This window comes from Podarcis liolepis, assembly GCF_965112155.1.
Source record: "Podarcis liolepis genome assembly, chromosome: 10".
Taxonomy (NCBI): Eukaryota; Metazoa; Chordata; class Lepidosauria; order Squamata; family Lacertidae; genus Podarcis; species Podarcis liolepis.
In genome coordinates this window covers 19,402,059-19,419,830 of record NC_139562.1, presented here as the reverse complement: position 1 = coordinate 19,419,830, position 17,772 = coordinate 19,402,059, and the positions used below count along the sequence as shown (strand labels likewise).

The window sequence follows — 17,772 nt, the reverse complement described above, 5'->3', positions numbered from 1 at the left end:
CACTGAAACATACCACAGCATTGTTGAACAATCTGTTAATGGGGTTTTATTGAGGGAGCAAACAAAGAGGTGGTGGTGGTGGTGGTGGTGGTTGTTACCAGTTGCCCTTCATCCCAAGTTCCGAGGGTGCGTTACAACAATTAAAACACAACGCTAAAATTAAAACACACTACTACCCAATATTAAAAACAGTTTAAAAGTTAAAATTACAGAAATAAGATGGGTCCTAAAATAGACATTTCAAGTTTCAAAAGGCAGGTCAGGGAAGTGCGTCCTCAGCTGTATGCTCCTTGGAGCTCTTCATAAACCCCATTTTAACCACACAGAACTATTCTCTATTGTCAGCTACCTCATTGTTCAATCCAAACTCTTGATTGTTTAGGAACAGGTCCCAATACTGATCGGGGGTGTGGGGCTCCACTTTCTATATACCTCCATTCTGAGAACTGCCCATTCATTCCTGCTCTCTGCTTCCTGTTTCTAAACCAGTTCATGATCCACATGAGGACCTCTCCTCTTATTCCATGCCTGCTAAGCTCACTTATGAGTCCTTGATGAGGTACTTTGGGAAAAGATTTTTGAAGGTCTGAGTACACAATGTCAACTGGAACACCTCTATCTATGTGCTTGTTGACACTCTAAAAAACAACTCCGCTGAATAGGCTAGTGACACAGGACCAAGCTAAGCTAACCAGTCTGTGATTTCCAGAATCCCCTCTAGAACCCTTATTTATAAATAGTATTGAGTCTGATCAGAGGGACAAGTCACTTATTTCACATTTGTGTTCTTTAAGAACTCTCAAGGGGATGGCGTTCAGATCCAGCAATTTGTTTTTATTTTATTGACAAGGCTTCCTGTGAAAGTTAGTTCAGAGACAGGGATCTGCCCTAAAAGTTATTCTGCGAGGACAGAAGCAAAAAATTCATTCTGCATCCCTGCATTCTTCTTATTTTCCTTTAACGTACTTCTTTCCTTTAACGTACTTCCTTGTCATCCGAAGGCCCAACTACCTCCCTAGCAGATCTCCTGTTATTAATGCATTTAAATATTCTTTGCAAGAACGAACATTCCAGCTCACTAATCTTTGCTAGGAGGCTTCTACCATTAGCTTATAAGCATCCATAACACAGTCTCTTTCCAACCATGTCTCTTGCACTTGCGTTTTAGCCTACTCTTCAACCTCTTAATTTCTATCCTGTGCCCCCCCCCCCCACACTCTCAACGCCAACTTCTGCCCTCTTCCCTTTAAATATTTTTTTCACCTTCCTTTTCAGCCCAGGGGGTAACATTAGGGTGGCTTCTTATGTTGCTTAAAGACAGGACACCACATTTACACAGCATGCTGAGCACATATTTTCAGCTATGCTTGAGGAGATGTGTATGAAATATATATGAGATCTACACCTGACAATCCCAGGAGTCCTGGTTAAGTGGTTCTCTGCAAATGTGTAGACTAATTTTAAAGTTAATACTTGGGTTATTAAGATTATTATAAAATATGTTAACCTACATGGATACTGGGAATTGAGATAAACGTGTCTCTCTCTCTCTCTCTCTCTCTGTGTGTGTGTGTGTGTGTGTGAGAGAGAGAGAGAGAGAGAGAGAGAGAGAGAGAGAGAGATTAAAAACAAACGTATAATTACTGCTAAAAACAGCATGGCACCAGCTCTTTCATTAAAAGCTGTTAGTTCCCCAAAACCTGTTGGAATAAGAAATAGTAAGGGGTCCATAGTTCAGTGGCATTCAGAATCTACAAAGGCATCTTCAGGGGGGGAAAGCCCAGGTAGCAATTTTAGGAGATATCCCTGCGACACTAAGGGATATGGACTAACGATTCATCTCTACACAAGCAAGTTTCACATGTTGCTAGACTGTTGCTGAACATTTTTCAGCTTTTAGGTTATTTGAATCAAGACGCAAATATGGTTTGTTTGTTTTTAGAAAGCAGTAAGATAAGGTTATAAACTGGTCCCTTCCAATTTTGCAGATTTATGAATTGTTATTGCCAGCTAACCCCAGCAGAACCAGGAGATCAAGAACGGAAATTCCTAAGCTGTTTGAAAACATTGCAGTGTGTATTGCACTCACACAGGGGACATTAGAGAACTGCTGGGTAACCACCCTAAATTAAGTTCTCACACACTTCAAGATATTCTTTATTGTTTAGACAGCTAAGCAGCTACCCTTGAACCACAGCACATTAAAGAAATTCATGACCTAAACGGTTCACACCTGCATCTCAAAAGCTTCCAAATTCTGAGCTCATCATAAATTATGATCCGTTAAATGTATTCAGTTGCGCTTGATTACTCTCAGTTGCCAAACTTTTCCCCAGAAACCTGCTGTATTTTCTCACTTCTCCCCCCACTCCAAAAACAAAAACCAATAGCTATGCTAGCTTGGAATGATGGGAGTTATAGTCCAAAGAGGATGCCTTAGAACTGTGTCACCATCATCAAAGAGATACATTTGATAACATACAAAGAACTACACATTCCTCTCTCTGGAGAAATATATGTGAATCCACAGCAATCACAATTCTGTACCAGAATTCCCTGCCCATCTGAATAATTTTTCAAAAAACTAACAGCACTAGTTTAGAGCAGTGTTTCCCAACCACTGTTCCGCGGCACACTAGTGTGCCGCGAGATGTTGCCTGGTGTGCCGCGGGAAAAATTAAAAAATTCGAAAGATTTTTTTATTTTAAAGTCAAATTTTCGTTTGGGGCGCCGTCACTAGATGACCCCTGGGGTTCCCTCCCTCCCTCCCGCTCTGCGCCTCCCTCCTCCTCCTCCTCCGGGGAGGCCCTTCCTGGCTCTCGGCCAAGGCTTGGCGGCTGCCACTCACTCACTCGCTCGCCCACCCGTCCCTCCATCCCTGCACCCGGCCTCTCCCCCTCCGTCCCCGGTGCGGGGGCTGCCGGGATCCGTAGTCCCCTCGCCCTTGGGCTCCGCGCCCGCGCGGGGTGCGCAAACTACATTTCCCAGCGTGGCCTGGCGGGCCGGGCGTTTTGTTTGAAGCGCTCTTCTCCCGGCCATGGAATGAGCGCAGCGGCGGCGGCCGGGCGGGCAGGGGCTCTTCCGCGCAGACCCCGCGCAGCCTGCCTGCGCCCCTTTCGGAGATCGGGCGGCAGGATGGAGCCCGGGGATCCCCACGGAGGCGGAGCGGCGGAGGCGGAGGCTGCCCCCCAGGTAGGGCTGCGTCGGGGGGGTTTTATTTTTGCAATGCTGCATCCGCGCTGGAGGGGACTCATCGGACCGCGGGGAGACCCCTTGGCGGGCGTGCAAGGCAATGCATGCGTGCAGACGTTGCATGGAGTGCAGTGCAATGCAATGCAATGGCAACGCAGCGCCCTGCATGCATGCATGCAACTTCCACCGGCGCTCCGGACTTGGCAGGTGAGGGGGGTCCCCAGTGGGCGGCAGAGAGAGCCGGGAGGGCGAAGGGGAGCTGGGGGGGAGCAGTGCTGCTCCCCGAGCCGAGCCCGGGGGGAAACTTCGGCGTCGTTGCGCCGGGTGTTGGAAGCGGAGGCTGGCGGGGGCCCCTCACCTGCAAAACCTAGTCGCCTCTCATATATTTTGTGCATTGCATTCATCGCCCGCTTTCTCCTCCAAGGAGCTCCCGGGGGCGCGCGTGGTTCTCCCCGTGTTATCCTCGCAACAACAGCCCTGCGAGGTGGGTCAGGCGAGTGGCCCAAGGGAGCACCCAGAGATTGTCCTGGCCATGTGGGGTGATTTGAAGCCTGCTCTCTGCCCGGTCTTCGTCCTCATTTAGCCCCCACATGTGCATGACTGTGCATGACTGAGGTTTCCCCCCCTCGTCTTGGCTATGGTGTGAGTCTGTGCTGTTAATTAATGGGGTTCTGCCTTCGGAGAAGATGAGCCAGCCCTCAAGGAGGTGATTATGTAATTTGCTAGCAATTCATGTCCCTCCCGGCGTGACGCTGCGCGCTGACGTCACGGGGCTGTAATGGTGCTGTGCCTCGAGATTTTTTTCATGAAACAAGTGTGTCTTTGCCCAAAAAAGGTTGGGAAACACTGGTTTAGAGCACTGGTTTGCTGGAGAAAATTTCAACCAGTGCTCTTAATTATTTTGCTTGCAACTACTGTAAGTATGCAACAATTGCCAGTGGTGGTAGACATAAGAGAAATCATAGAATCTATTGGCTCAGGTGTAGAGTTGGTGGGTTTTAATTAATTAGCAGCATGCTATATTTGCAATAAAAATAAATAAAAGCTAAAGAGGAGTCTAGTTTTGCTTTAAAATTCTGGCCATCTCACCCCCCACCCCGTATGACAGGTAGGAATGCAAAAGCAGTAGCAGTGTAAGACAATGTTAAGTGTCTCAGTAATTACAAAATAGTGAACAATATGTCATTACAATGGCAGGCTTTGTGGGTTAAATCATGGAAAATGGACCATCACCCCCTCCTACTGTTCTTTAGTAGCTTCCTACTAAAGAGTATACCCACTGAAATCAATCGACTTAAGTCAAGACTATTTATTTCAATGGGTTATTCTTGGGTATGACTTAGGACACAACCCTGCCATTCCAGTTGCATAACCTCACACATACACACATGGCAAGCAGGAGTGGGGGGTTTTATACTGAGGATGTAATGCTTGTGAAACTTTTGCTGAGATTTGGTTCATCATCTGGAAATAGTGAGAATGTAGGACAAGGGTTGACTAAACCCCAGAGCTGGATCTGGCCTCTCCAAGAAATGTTTCTGCCCCCTCAAACCCCACCAATTTTGGTGGCAACAGTAGATGGCAATTGGGTAGATGAAGACCAGAACCCTAACAAGGCTGTAGATCTCCCTTCCAATCATTGGATTCATTGATGGAGAAACAATCAGTATGCGTCATTTCAGTAGGGATTCCGAGTGCCTTTGTGTGTGTGCGCACGCATACAAGTTTATGGGATGGCTGATATGTGATCCTCCTTCCCTGAAGGTTGGGCCAGGGTGAATACAGGCCACAGGCCAAAAAGGTTAGTCAACCATGCTGTAGGAAATCCTTGATTGCTCATCTTCCAAGGACCTTCCATGATCTTGTGCAATGCCTAAATGAGGCCAAATAGTTCAGAGCTTGCAGAGAAAGTGGCTATGATAGCAGCTTTATTGTTAATCAATTATTTGTGAAGGCCAGGAGGCAAAGCAAGGCCCACACCACTGCTTTTGAACAAGGAATGCCAATACTTACCAAACCTAACTTGCCCCTTACGAATCAAGAATTTCTCTTCTGCTCCTGAATAACTTTGCTCTACATTTTTACCATGTTTCCCAGCTTGATATCACCTGCAAATTTCAAACAAAAATACTCCCAGCTGTCCTTCCAACTAGCTAATGACTGAAAATATAGAACAATTTGGTTGCCCAGGACTATGGGCTCATCATCAGACTTCCACTTGTCCCACCGCTTTCCCATGAGGGAATCTGATTTTTACAGCCGAATCGAAACCAACATCAATGGGGTTTTAGAGTGGATTGACATTTGCACCAATTCAGCACTAAAGAGTGGACTTTCTGGAAGAAAATGGACCCATGTATAGAAAGTAAAGAACAAGCGGGGAACTTTTCAGACCCCTGCTTTCTAGGCATGGGACAAGCAGAGGTGTGGACGAGCCCTGTGCAAAGTCACTCCACTGCTTGTCAAATTGAAAGCCTACACCACCTTTCCTCTTTCCCCCAACTCCATTAGTGCTATGCCTTACTACAAATTAAGGTGCCAGCAGGAGCCAGATCGATTACTCTAGGAGCTCAGAAACAGGGCATTATGGCTATGACCTTCCCCACCCTTTGTGCATCCGTATTGAGAAGCCAAACCACCTTCACAGTTTTAATTTCACTCCTGAAAACACTTTTCAGTTCGGTCAGACTCTGTGTGAATGTATTGGGCTGTAAACTTCACAGGAAGTAGCAATTCAGCAAGGAAATATTTCTTATACAGCTTCATCATCACATCAAATGTATTAAAATCCAAACATTTTAAATAATCCATCTACATTTTGTTCAGCATACCAGTTGCCCTCTTAAAAAGTATTTACGGTAAGTATAGCCTTACTTTTTAGCAAACAAACTTGGCCCCTATTTGCTGCTTTCTTTGCCACCTTTAAACTACAGTGGTACCTCGGGTTACATACGCTTCAGGTTACATATGCTTCAGGTTACAGACTCCGATAACCCAGGAATAGTACCTCAGGTTAAGAACTTTGCTTCAGGATGAGAACAGAAATCGTGGTCTGGCGGCAGCGGGAGGCCCCATTAGCTAAAGTGGTGCTTCAGGCTGAGAACAGTTTCAGGTTAAGAACGGACTTCTGAAACGAATTAAGTACTTAACCCGAGGTACCACTGTACTCTCTTTTGTTATTAAACTATGCAGCATGGGGAAATCTGTACCTTTCCTGGGATTTGTTTTATTCCTTGGAGCCCAGGTGCAATATTTGTAGCTTTAAAAGCTGTCCTCCTCAGCTTCATCTCCTAAATTGGAAACAGCTCATTGTTTTGCATTTCTAATCCAATGGCTGGTTCTCTTCATCCCTTTCCTGACTTCACTATTTTCAGTCTCTATATAGCAGTGTGGTGTATTGGTTAAGAGGTGTGGACTCGTAATCTGCTGAACCGGGTTCGTGTCTTCGCTCCTCCACATGCAGCTGCTGGGTGAGCTAGGGCTAGTCACACTTCTTTGAAGTCTCTCAGCCTCACTCACCTCACAGTGTGTTTGTTGTGGGGGAGGAAGGGAAAGGAGAATGTTAGCTGCTTTGAGACTCCTTCGGGTAGTGATAAAGTGGGATATCAAATCCAAATTCTTATTCTTCTTCTTCTTCCTTGGCAGTTAAGCATGCTACAGATCTCCTTGCACCTGATGAGTGTTAAAAGTCTATAGAAAATAAGAATTTTGATTTTTGCGTGGGAATGAGCCAGTTGTACATGTGGCAAAAAACAGAGCAGAATGAGGCTCAATTTAAATTTAACTATGGTACATAAGATTTCTTACCCAAGTATACGGATCAAACATAAAAGCTTCACAAATAATATTCTGAAGCCCACAAATCCCAGTTAGCTTAGGTGTTTCTTGCTCTTCCCCAACCCCTGCCCCACAGTAAACATTTGGAGCATGAACCATATTACAAAAGGTGCAATATTCAAGTGTTTGAATAGGTGTAGCATACAGGCCATGCTGAAAAGAAGAAGAGAAGAGTTTGGATTTGATATCCCGCTTTATCACTACCCGAAGGAGTCTCAAAGCGGCTAACATTCTCCTTTCCCTTCCTCCCACAGAACAAACACTCTGTGGGGCTGAGAGACTTCAAGAAGTGTGACTAGCCCAAGGTCACCCAGCAGCTGCATGTGGAGAAGCAGAGACGTGAACCTGGTTCCCCAGATTACAAGACTACCGCTCTTAACCACTACACCACACCTGCTCTCCAGTGTGCTTATTATGGGCTGTGCTTATTGAACATCTCCTAACCTTTTGACAGTGTTCTCGAAGCTACAAACATGAGCCTGACCAAACTGCGGGAGGCAGTAGAAGACAGGAGTGCCTGGCGTGCTCTGGTCCATGGGGTCAGGAAGAGTCGGACACGACTAAACGACAACCTTTTGACATTAGACTACCTACAAGTTGAACATGTAGATTTTCATCTCCTTCTTCGCATCCAAAAAGGAAAAGTCTTCTTGTTTTTTTCACCAAGAGGAAATTCTGAGAACTCTGCAACAATCACAGTCCAATGCAGGAAATCATACACACTACTAAAGAGACAGAAACCCTGACAGCATGATTTGTAAGCTGTTTCTAAAAAACATACATGTCCTGCTCACAAGCTGAGAAATATCTCCTTGGTCAGACTTTTTAAATGAGAGAGCACTTTTCTCCAACTGCTGAAGGAGTCTGCCCCACACCCTTTCTATTGTTGGTATCATATTGCCCAGAAGGTATGTCTTGGTAGATCATCCGTAGCAGTGACCAGAGGAGGAATGACCACTGGGAGGAGGTGCAGAGAAGAAGCGCCATGGTGCATCTGCAGTGGCACAACAGGATGCCTTCATCTGCCCCAGCTGCAACAAAACATGTCTTTCCCATATCTGTTTCTACAGCCACAGCAGGCGCTGTAACCTTCCAACAGTTTGACTTCATCCCCAAAGGGACGCTCCTCCATTGTCTCCTGAGACAGATGTGAACCAATGGGTAAGTCATCAACATTTGTAGCAACCACTGCCCCTCCTAGAATTCAAGGGATGGGTTTTCTGATGCAGTACTGAGCTTTGGGGCATTCTGAAACAACCTGCCCCAGGCCAGAACAAGCAGAGGAAGGGGATGATCTCTGAACCTGCTCTCCAAGGCTTCACGGCTTTCAGAATCAGCATGACTAGGAACTTTCATTGAATTTGCTCTGAACTTCAGAGGCACATGAAAGCAGAAAGATCATTTTCAGGTAAGAGATTACCCTGCCTCATTTGCCAAAAGACAATGTAAACATGTTTCTTTCCCATTTTCAGATGAGGGTCAGTGATAGTCAAGACCTCCTACCCTTAGAGTAACTTAAGTGGGACTTATTAAATATAATAAAGCATTCACACCACTTTCCCTGAACATCTAGGGGAATTGTTGTACACTCTTAAAGGTAAAGGTACCCCTGCCCATACGGGCCAGTCGTGACCGACTCTGGGGTTGCGTGCTCATCTCGCTTAAGAGGCCAGGAGCCAGCACTGTCCGGAGACACTTCCGGGTCACGTGGCCAGCGTGACAAAGCTGCTCTGGCGAGCCAGCGCAGCACATGGAAACACCGTTTACCTTCCCGCTAGTAAGCGGTCCCTATTTATCTACTTGCACTTGAGAGTGCTTTCGAACTGCTAGGTGGGCAGGAGCTGGGACCGAGCAACGGGAGCTCACCCCGCCACAGGGATTCGAACCGCCAACCATACGATCGGCAAGTCCTAGGCACTGAGGTTTTACCCACAGTGCCACCCACGTCCCAAGTGTACACTCTTACCCTCTTGTAAAGGTGGCAAGTATTACCCTATTACTTTGAGGAGAGACAGAAGCAGACGCCAACAACAAACATTTGACAGCCTAAGATCAGAACAGAGAAGTCCTGGCCTTAGTGAAGATCTTTGAGGATTGACAGATCATACTCATAAAAGCAATGGCCTTTGGAAGTAAAGTGAGAACACAAAGGCAATGTTAACTGAATAAACTGATGCATTTGGTCTGGTAGGGTGGGTCAACTAGGGTGGTGAATTCAAGGTAGGAAGGTTCCTAAGCTACTAATCAGGATGGCTATATGGAACCTCTACACTGAGAGGCTGTATGTTACTAAATGCTGCGAAGTAACAGAAGGTTATTGCCTTCACACTCTTGCTCATGGATTTTCCAGAGGCATCCAGTTGGCTGCTGAATGAAACAAGGATGGTGGGCTGGATAAAACTTTGGTCTGACTCAACAGGCCTATTATAGGAACTTGAAAAATTGAAACCAGTGCCAAAAAAGGGTAAAAACAGTCCAGATTGGAAAGCAGACTTAAATAGGCCATAAAACCAGGCCGATGCATAATGAATGCAGAAATACTGCAAATCTATACACATTATACATACTCAGTAACAAAAGAGGGGACTAAAATGTTTGTTTCACCTTAATGATTTCTTGGCCTGGGAAGACCGGAAAGTGTGGGGACAAACACCTCCTGAACTAATCCTATAAAGTCAAGTTGCTTTAAATTTTCTTTGACAGTTTAATATCACAACTTTTCTGCTACCACTTTCTGTTCAGAAGTCTGTGGTAATCGAGTTGACTAGGTCTGACCTTCATATTGTAGCTCTGGCTGGTACTTGAGGCTGACCAAGTGAGAAACTTTGTTGTTCCAGGGATCAATAATCTGCTTTAGTTGTTCTTTGCAAATCACTACACTTTCTTACCTTGCGGCCACACAATTGAGAGGACACTTTGCTTCCGAAAGCTGAAAATGCAATCCAGAAAGCTATATAAATGAATGGGGGAGACCAAGGAAACCCAGCCAGAGATTTCTTTGAAATGTCAACTATGATTGCATGAGCTGTTGAAGAGGAAAGATGTTTTTCAATTCAATTTTACAGCGGAAGCAGAAGTGGGTTGCCTGCCTCTTCAACATGTAGTGAAAACTTGAGAAACTTGTCAGCATTTTCCACTTCTTCACAAAGGAGTTACGAGGGTCAAGTTGAAATGCAGCTCAGGAGAACACTTGTGGGTCCTGTAAACAGTTTTATAAAAACACTAGACCCACCTGTTGACTTAATGAGAGTCCCCCACCCAGATATTATAGGAGGTGCATTATTTGCAGACGGAAGCCAGCGATGTGCTTCAGGACAAAGATGCTTGATCAACGACATCTCCAAGTACCAGATACAACAGAAGGGACACAAAACAGTCAAGGCAGAACACTACAAGATTTTTATCTTTTAGAAAATCCCAACCCCTGCATCTAGTAAGACTGGACACTATAGTTACAACACTCCTAGAACTGTAGAAGAATGGAAACACAATAGATAATGGGAACGGGGGGGGGGGAGGGGGGAGAGACACCACCATGGCCAGTTTCAGCCACTCACAGAAAAGCCAGCAAGGATCAAGATGCCCTGCTAACAGAACAAACTCCAACATGAAGGTAGCACATGAAATGTTTTGTTTTTACCTATTTAAAACACAGGCAGCAGGTGGAGCAAGGATGTGGGGAGTAACTGCTAATTTCCTTGTACTACAAGGAAGGAATGAAGTTAAAAACCCAAGCCTGCAGGCAGGTTTTTTTGTGTGTGTGTGTGTGTGTGTGTGAGCCTCTCTCTTTTTTCTGTGCTGCTGGTAACCGTGGTTAAGTATAAAAACCAAAGAAAAATAATCTTTCTTTTTTTTTTTTTGTAGAACAAGTCAGTAGTCCGAGACATAGAAAAAAGTAAAAACCAGTCCTTTTTTAAAAATTGGTTTACTAAAACAATTGCCACCTGCTCCCCAAGTCGCCTCTCTTCCAGGAAAGCGGGGGGGGGGGGGGGAGAGGGCGGAGAGAGAGATTGAGCCAGATTTGTGGCAAAGTGTAGGCCTTTAATCCATAGAAACCTAAAGGCGAGGAAGCAGGGCTGCAATCTGTAGACTGCATTTTTAGAACTGTGAAACTACCGTTTGGTGATACTGGGAATACTTGTGAGCTGGCGTTTTTCACAGAAGCATGTCAGTGTGGAATCGTGAGGAAGCTGGGCTACTCTCGGCCCCCATCTCCAACCCCATGCACTCGTGATACCTATCATACCAGCTGCACCTTGCTTCAGGCAGCTTAGTGACAGGGTGTCAAGCAAAGCCTGAGACAAGGGGAAATGGCCACCAGTGCAGAGAGGAGTGCTTTGCCAAGGAAACATACCCTCAGCTACATGTTAATTTATACGGTGAGCTTCCCCCAACAAGGGGAGGGACCACCAAAGGAAGGAGGGCAAACACAAAATCAACGTCTGTTTCCAAGACCTATAGTTCCTTTGCCTTCTAACAACAAAACCAGGAGCTAATTTGTTTGTTTGTATTCCACCCACCCATCTCCCCCTGTGTGGTGCTCAATGCAAGTTCCTTGTCCACATAGCATGGCCTAGGCACCTCTGCCCAATCAGCCCACCACTCAAGAGGCAAACTTGTGGGTTGCAGGATTCTCAGCAATGACCCCCATTTGAACTGTTGAGGCAAAGTAGCTTAATCCATGGGCCTCATATCTGCTCAGCCTGAAGGTGGTACCTATGCTTAGCCTCTTTTTTTCTTAAAGGAAACATGGGAGTAAATACACTGGCTGGGACTTCCAACAGGGTGGTATCTGCATAGCTGGGTCAGTACCCCTGTGCCCATGACATCCCTTTTGCGTAAAGGAAGCCAGCTATATGGGGCCAGCTCCGCTATAGGGCCGTACGTCCGCAGAAGTGGAGCATTTCCAAGTGGCTACATTAGCTTCAAGCCGCCATCTTAGTGTTCCATTTCCCTTACGTCCCAGTAAGACCAAGCAGCTGCTAACTCGTCTCCTTGAGGTCCTCCAAAGGTAGTTTGTAGCTCAGCAGGAAATGAGGAGGTGGTGCGTGTGTCGGACTGCCTGCCCCCTGCATCTGTTTCTTTGCACAGTTTATACAGATATAATCTTCACTCTCGGCCATTTCTGGCGAGACACCAACGCAAACTTGATGAAACCACTCATCACAGCCACCATCGCACTGCACCCAGTCTACCTGTAAGATACAATAGACACGTGTTAGTGACATCGCAACGGAAGAGAGACTCACAAAAGGCGACAGAATTCTCCAGCTTAGCATTACAGAAGCTGAGAAACTGGAGTACAAACCTATTCAGGTGTCATTAGAGAAGCAAGGGTTAATACATTCATTCTTTACCACAAAACCGGGCATCTTTGGAGGAGAGAACTGCATCTGGCCCCAGACCTTCAGCCTGTCCATCAGGAGCAGCGTTAAGGATGCCAGAAACCAGCAGCAGATGCTACAGCACCTCATCACTTGTTCCCAGGTAACTTCTGCTCAAGGGGACAGACTGAGGGGTGCAGAATACTTGGCTGGGAATTTACCAGGGAGGACGACTCCCTGGTTAATGCAACAGAAATGGGCAGGGAAAGCCTGTGAGAAGGAAAAGCCCCATTCTGTAAGATTTACCTGGATACTTCATTTTTGAAACCAACATATCGCAGGCGCCTCCCATGGTTCAGATGTTTCAATTCTCATTCAAGTAACAAAGCAGGGTTTTTACAGCCTGCACCCAGAAGACTCAGAGATTCATACAACATCCTAGCTTGCATACAGTATGAGCATACATTACCTGCATAAACTTCCATAACACAGAGGGGACTATGATTCTGGTAAGTGGGCAATTAGGCTCTTGCATTTCACCACCAAGATACATGGCACTTTGCATAAAAAATAATCATGTGAAATGACGCGAGCACAATCCCAGTTCTTGCAGTTAAGATCACAAAGGCCAGGGACATAACACAGTGAGAATCAGCTGCTGCTATACATTTAAGGCTCACTTTCTAGATAATTACAATGTCCATTTGTTCAATATACTCCATTTCCTCCTCAAGAACATACGCACGAACACACACACACACACACACACAAAATATTTCCAGTATTAAGGTGTTCCTGACCAGAAACTGGCCCTTCCTGAAATCTGTGGTTTCAATGTCATGTACAGGCAATATTGGAAGTAAAAAAGTAAAGGGAGAGTCCACAGCTTTATGGCATAATATATGCATATATGAAGACATTCATGTTCAAGCCTGCAGCAAATCCAGACCTGGATAGCTGCTGCCGGTCTAAGTAGCTGGGCCAAAGGTATCAGGCAGCTTCATATATTCAACTCTACCATAGGTATCAAGTTGAAGCAGACCATCATCCCCTAAATTAGTAGTTGGCTTGATTTTCAAGTAGTATCGGATTTTGTCCCCTAAATTAAGTGCACTCTACTTTAAAAGAATTTAAATGACTATCTCAAAGTAGCCATAAACCCAATTCGATCATATTATTGTAAACCTCCTTAATTCAAGTCTATTCTAAACACAGTTTGCTTCCCCTTTTTGCTGTTCTGAGCCAAGCCTACTTTTTTGTTTCTAGCAATGCTTTAGTCACTGATCAAAGAATTCCTGCTTGTGTTTTTTTGCCCATATGTGGCAGAGGGTTAATGGCCACCATGCAGAGGCAGGAGCAAATAAAAGAGGAAGCACAAGTGGGATGGAAGTGCTAAAATTATCAGTTAAACCAAAGGCAAGCATGCTGTCATCAAAAAGAGAAACACAAGCTTTGGTTCCCGACACTGAAAAGCATTTATTTCAGCAGTCAAAAGGATTTTAACTGAGCGTCTGACCTTAATCCTACCCAAAAAGATGAATGAAGTACAGTAAATTAAGATACTCCAACATTTGAACCCAATTCTCCCTCCTCTTGTCTCCAAGCAGAGCCCTTCAAGAGTACTTGAGGAGGTGCTAATTCTGTGTCACTTCCTGCAATTGCTGGGGTGTTTTAGGGGTGCAGGGCTGTTGCCTCCAACCTGTCATGGTTGTTGGAACCGTCAGTGGGCAATTAAACATTTATTATCCATTATTTAATTCTGGATAAGGCCACTGACCTTTTGTGCGTTATGAGACCTGGCTGAGTAAGGCCTGGTTTTGGTCTCGTGCAAGTATCCAAACTGCAGTGGGGAGAGAGAAGTGTCAGTTATTGGTAAAGACAGTTATTGGTACCTTAGCTATGCATTAAGGTATGCGGTTCTTAGTTCATTGAATGCAAAATCTATTTCTGCAATGCTGGAGGTTGGGCAGACCCATTATACTGGATAATTCAGCATACAAACCAAGGCCGGAGCTGACTTGAACTTCTCGGTCTCTGACAACCAGGGGTCTACACCAATACCTGGCTCTGTTCATGCAACAGGGTAAGTTCTGGGATCCACGATCTGCCCTAGTCTGAAAGCCTATTAGGCAAGGTGGGTGACACCACTGCCAACTTGGAAGGCAGAGATCCCTCCCTCAGGTGCCCTCACTGGGGTAGTAGGCCTTTTAGGCTGGTGTGCCACTGGATTCATGAAGCAAGCTGGATTCCGCAACTCTGGAGGATAAGCAACAGGGAATGGGTACCTGTCAATGGTCTGGCTGATGTGTACAACAGAAGGTTGACTTTAGCCAGTGTTACTCCCAATAGCCTATTCATTGGCACTGTCTCTCTGGTTTAGGAAGGTGATGCACGTGAAGGAGAGACCAGTGTTAACTCTTATTAATGCCAAAACTGACCAATGGACACATCAGCCTTCCCTCTTTGCTGCCACTGTATCTGCAAAGCATCATCCAGTGGACCTTTTCCAAGTGGCAAATTGCACCCCAAAAAATGTTTTCTAAAATTCCTGCTAACTTGACTTTTGGTCTAAATGGCACAGAGACTGTGATTGTGGCTTTTTGGTTGATTCCCATCTACTGTGGGAGAAACAATCTCCTACAGGCCTTGTTACGACTTCCTTTGCAGCCTTTCAAAGTACTGGCCATGAGTCTTGGCGCCCCAGTTACAGAACTAATATTCACAGAATTGCTTGGCTATTGTGTTCATTCTTGAGAGAAACCCCAAGGGCCAGTAAGATGAGATTGCTCACTTCCCTGCCTCACCCCCACCAGCCCTTCTTACAGAATCCCATAATGCACACCCACTATGTATGAAACCACTGGGAGATATCAGGTGTAGGGATGGCATTAGGCATTACTCATGTAACAATCACTATACTTTTTGTCCAATCCAGGTTCTGCAGAGTCTATGCCTGATGTCTGACCACTGAGGATCAAAGTTAATTAAAGCCCTATCTAGATAAGACTAAGGTGACTATGGTTAGCAGGTAGGAAGATGGGGGCTTGAGCTTGGTCCTCAAGCTTGTAGCTTTGCTGGGGGCAGCAAACAACTCCACCTGTTCCAGCAACCTCAGATTCAGACTTAAGGAACCATTCATGTCTTCATAGCTTTGAGGTTGGAATCTCATAAAGTGGCAGAATGGAGTCCACTGTGCTCCAGCATCTGCATCAACTTTCTTATTACCTGGGTCCTTCTCCCTCTTCAAGACCATGGACTCTCCTTCACTGGAAGTTTTTAAAGCAGAGGTTGGATGGTCATCTGTCATGCATGCTTAAGATTCCTGCATTGCAGGGAGTTGGACTAGATGACCCTCACGGTCCCATCCAACTCTACTATTTGATTATTCTTTGACCACCACTTTCCACAGGACCAACCATTGGGTCTTAGAACAAGTGTGCCATCTTAAGCAAAACAGTGCAAAACATTAGAATAAGAGAAATGTACAGAAACATTATTGATGGCTACTGTATGCCATGAAACTCTTTCTCCTACAGTTTGCCAGTGTTTAGCAGCCTCTTGGCACTGAAACGTTTTTTTATTTGTATTTTTTTGGACAAGTGCACAGTGGGCAGGGCAACTATGAGTGGCAATATGTTTTAAACTGGTTTCTAAAAAATACATTAAGTTTATAAAGGGACAAATTAGCAAGGATGTTCTACAATATTCTCTGGTCTGAACTGGTGTGGATAGTGTGAGCGATCAATCTAAAAAATAGGCAATTTAAAGCATCTTCATGGTGTGTTCCCTAGGTCTCTGCAGCTAAATTCTGCAGCAAACCCCCCGGCTTTTGCAGCATATGGAAATTTCTGCAGCAGCTTATGCACTTGTGCAGGATTTACATTTTGAGGCGTGTGGCTTTTTTTGCAAAAGGAAAGCTTTATTTTTCAACAAAGAACCGCACAGCCAACAGCAATCTGCATTGTTCACCTGCACAAGAACCCTCTGTTAGTGCATACCCTGTTTCCCCACCCTGGGTGATTAGGTGCAGTACTGCACATAGGCAACAGCTGGCATTGCCAACACACAAGTCAATCCTAGTTATGCGTGCACACACATGCAGAGCAGCTTTGTGGAATGTTCTCTGAACAGAAGCAGCACAAAACTGTGATGGAGTTTGAGTGTTGCTTCCAGGAGATTGCTCTTGCAGAGCTGAAAGTAGAGTCCAAAGTTGCTGCAAGTGGACCTGAAAAAAGGTCTCCAGGGCGGAAGAGATTTAATTTGCTATAATCCGATCAGTTCTAAAAGCTCTGCAGATTTACCTCCAGCAAGAAAAGTGGGGCAGTGCAGCATGTGGCTTCCCTCAACCTGCAGACTCATGGCTCACAGGCTTTATGCAAGAGCTTTTGGAAGATTAACTTTCCTAGACGAGGACCGCACGGCCAGCTTAGAGACTTTCACTTCGATACACACCAAGGCCTGGGAATACAGTTCTCTCTCAAGTCTGGAATTAACTCCTGGGTGTCAGTCAGCAGGTTTTCTAGAGTGCCAGCAGGGAAGGAAAGATGAGGAGATGGGAAAACTTATCAGATGGACGAACTATTTTCAGATTTACCCATTTCTCTACTGCATCTCTTAAACTGCATCTGTCAACAGTCAGAATCCAGTTAGCAAGACTGAATTCTGCTTCAGAACAGCCTAAGTCATACATGTACAAATGGTACACACACATAAAATTCCTTGTTCATTATTATCAAGCATACATTTGTATGGTTTCTACCCTTTAAATAAAAATAAAGTGACAGAATGCTAAGACAGCCTGAAAGACAGCAGGCTAGTACTGAGCTCTGAAAAGGCTCAGCCAAGGTGACCCACCTTGTCCTTGCAGGGCCTCTGGCAGTTCTGTGCAGCACATACTGCATTTTCATCATCAGACTCCTCAGCTCCTGACCAGTCATACTTGGAGGGGATATCCAAGATTTTCTTCTCCCTCTTTTTCTCTGTGCACTCTTTCACCAGCTCCACCTTGGCCGCGGCTGCCTTCTCACGCTTCTTCTTCCGCTCCTCCTCCTTGGCCAGTTTTTTGGCCAGTTTGTTCAGCTCCTTCGTCTTATCCATGGTCAGTTTTAGCTTCTTCTTCTTGGGTTTCTCCAACTTCTTCAGCTCTTTAGACTTCTGCTTCATTTCGCCAAAGAACTGCTCTGCTTTCTCCAGCTTGCGCTTCCGCTTCCGCTCAGAAGAGTCTCTTCCCCGCATTTTTAATGGCTTCTCGTCCATGCTGTCATCCTTAAAGAAAAGGTAGTTTGACAAAAGAAAGGTTAGGAAGACGGACATATCACAAAGCAAAGTCAAGGAACTAGGATTGTTTAAATCCTGTAGCGATTCCAGGGAGTGCAACACATACTGCTGTGATGCTACTTGGGTGACACTGTTCATTGTT

At 45.4% G+C, this 17,772-nt stretch overlaps 1 protein-coding gene across 13 annotated transcripts in view; it reads right to left on the bottom strand.

Moving 5' to 3' along the window:
* Positions 1 to 10,413: 10,413 nt before the first annotated feature.
* The window catches only part of KDM5A (lysine demethylase 5A), a 43,194-nt gene continuing 35,835 nt past the window's right edge, over positions 10,414 to 17,772 (bottom strand). For 4 of the 13 annotated variants that reach the window (XR_014516236.1, XR_014516237.1, XR_014516238.1 and 1 more), the window contains 4 exons: positions 17,208 to 17,618; positions 16,655 to 16,872; positions 14,131 to 14,193; positions 10,414 to 12,224 (listed from right to left, as the gene is read on the bottom strand). Coding sequence is in view for 8 of the 13 variants with exons in the window: in XM_083461750.1 (XP_083317876.1) it covers positions 12,012 to 12,224; positions 14,131 to 14,193; positions 17,208 to 17,618 (687 nt within the window). In the remaining 5 variants the exon portion in view is untranslated. The remainder of the gene's footprint in view (positions 12,225 to 14,130; positions 14,194 to 16,654; positions 16,873 to 17,207; positions 17,619 to 17,772) is intronic. The other 9 variants (XM_083461750.1, XM_083461747.1, XM_083461746.1 and 6 more) reach the window with 3 other exon arrangements.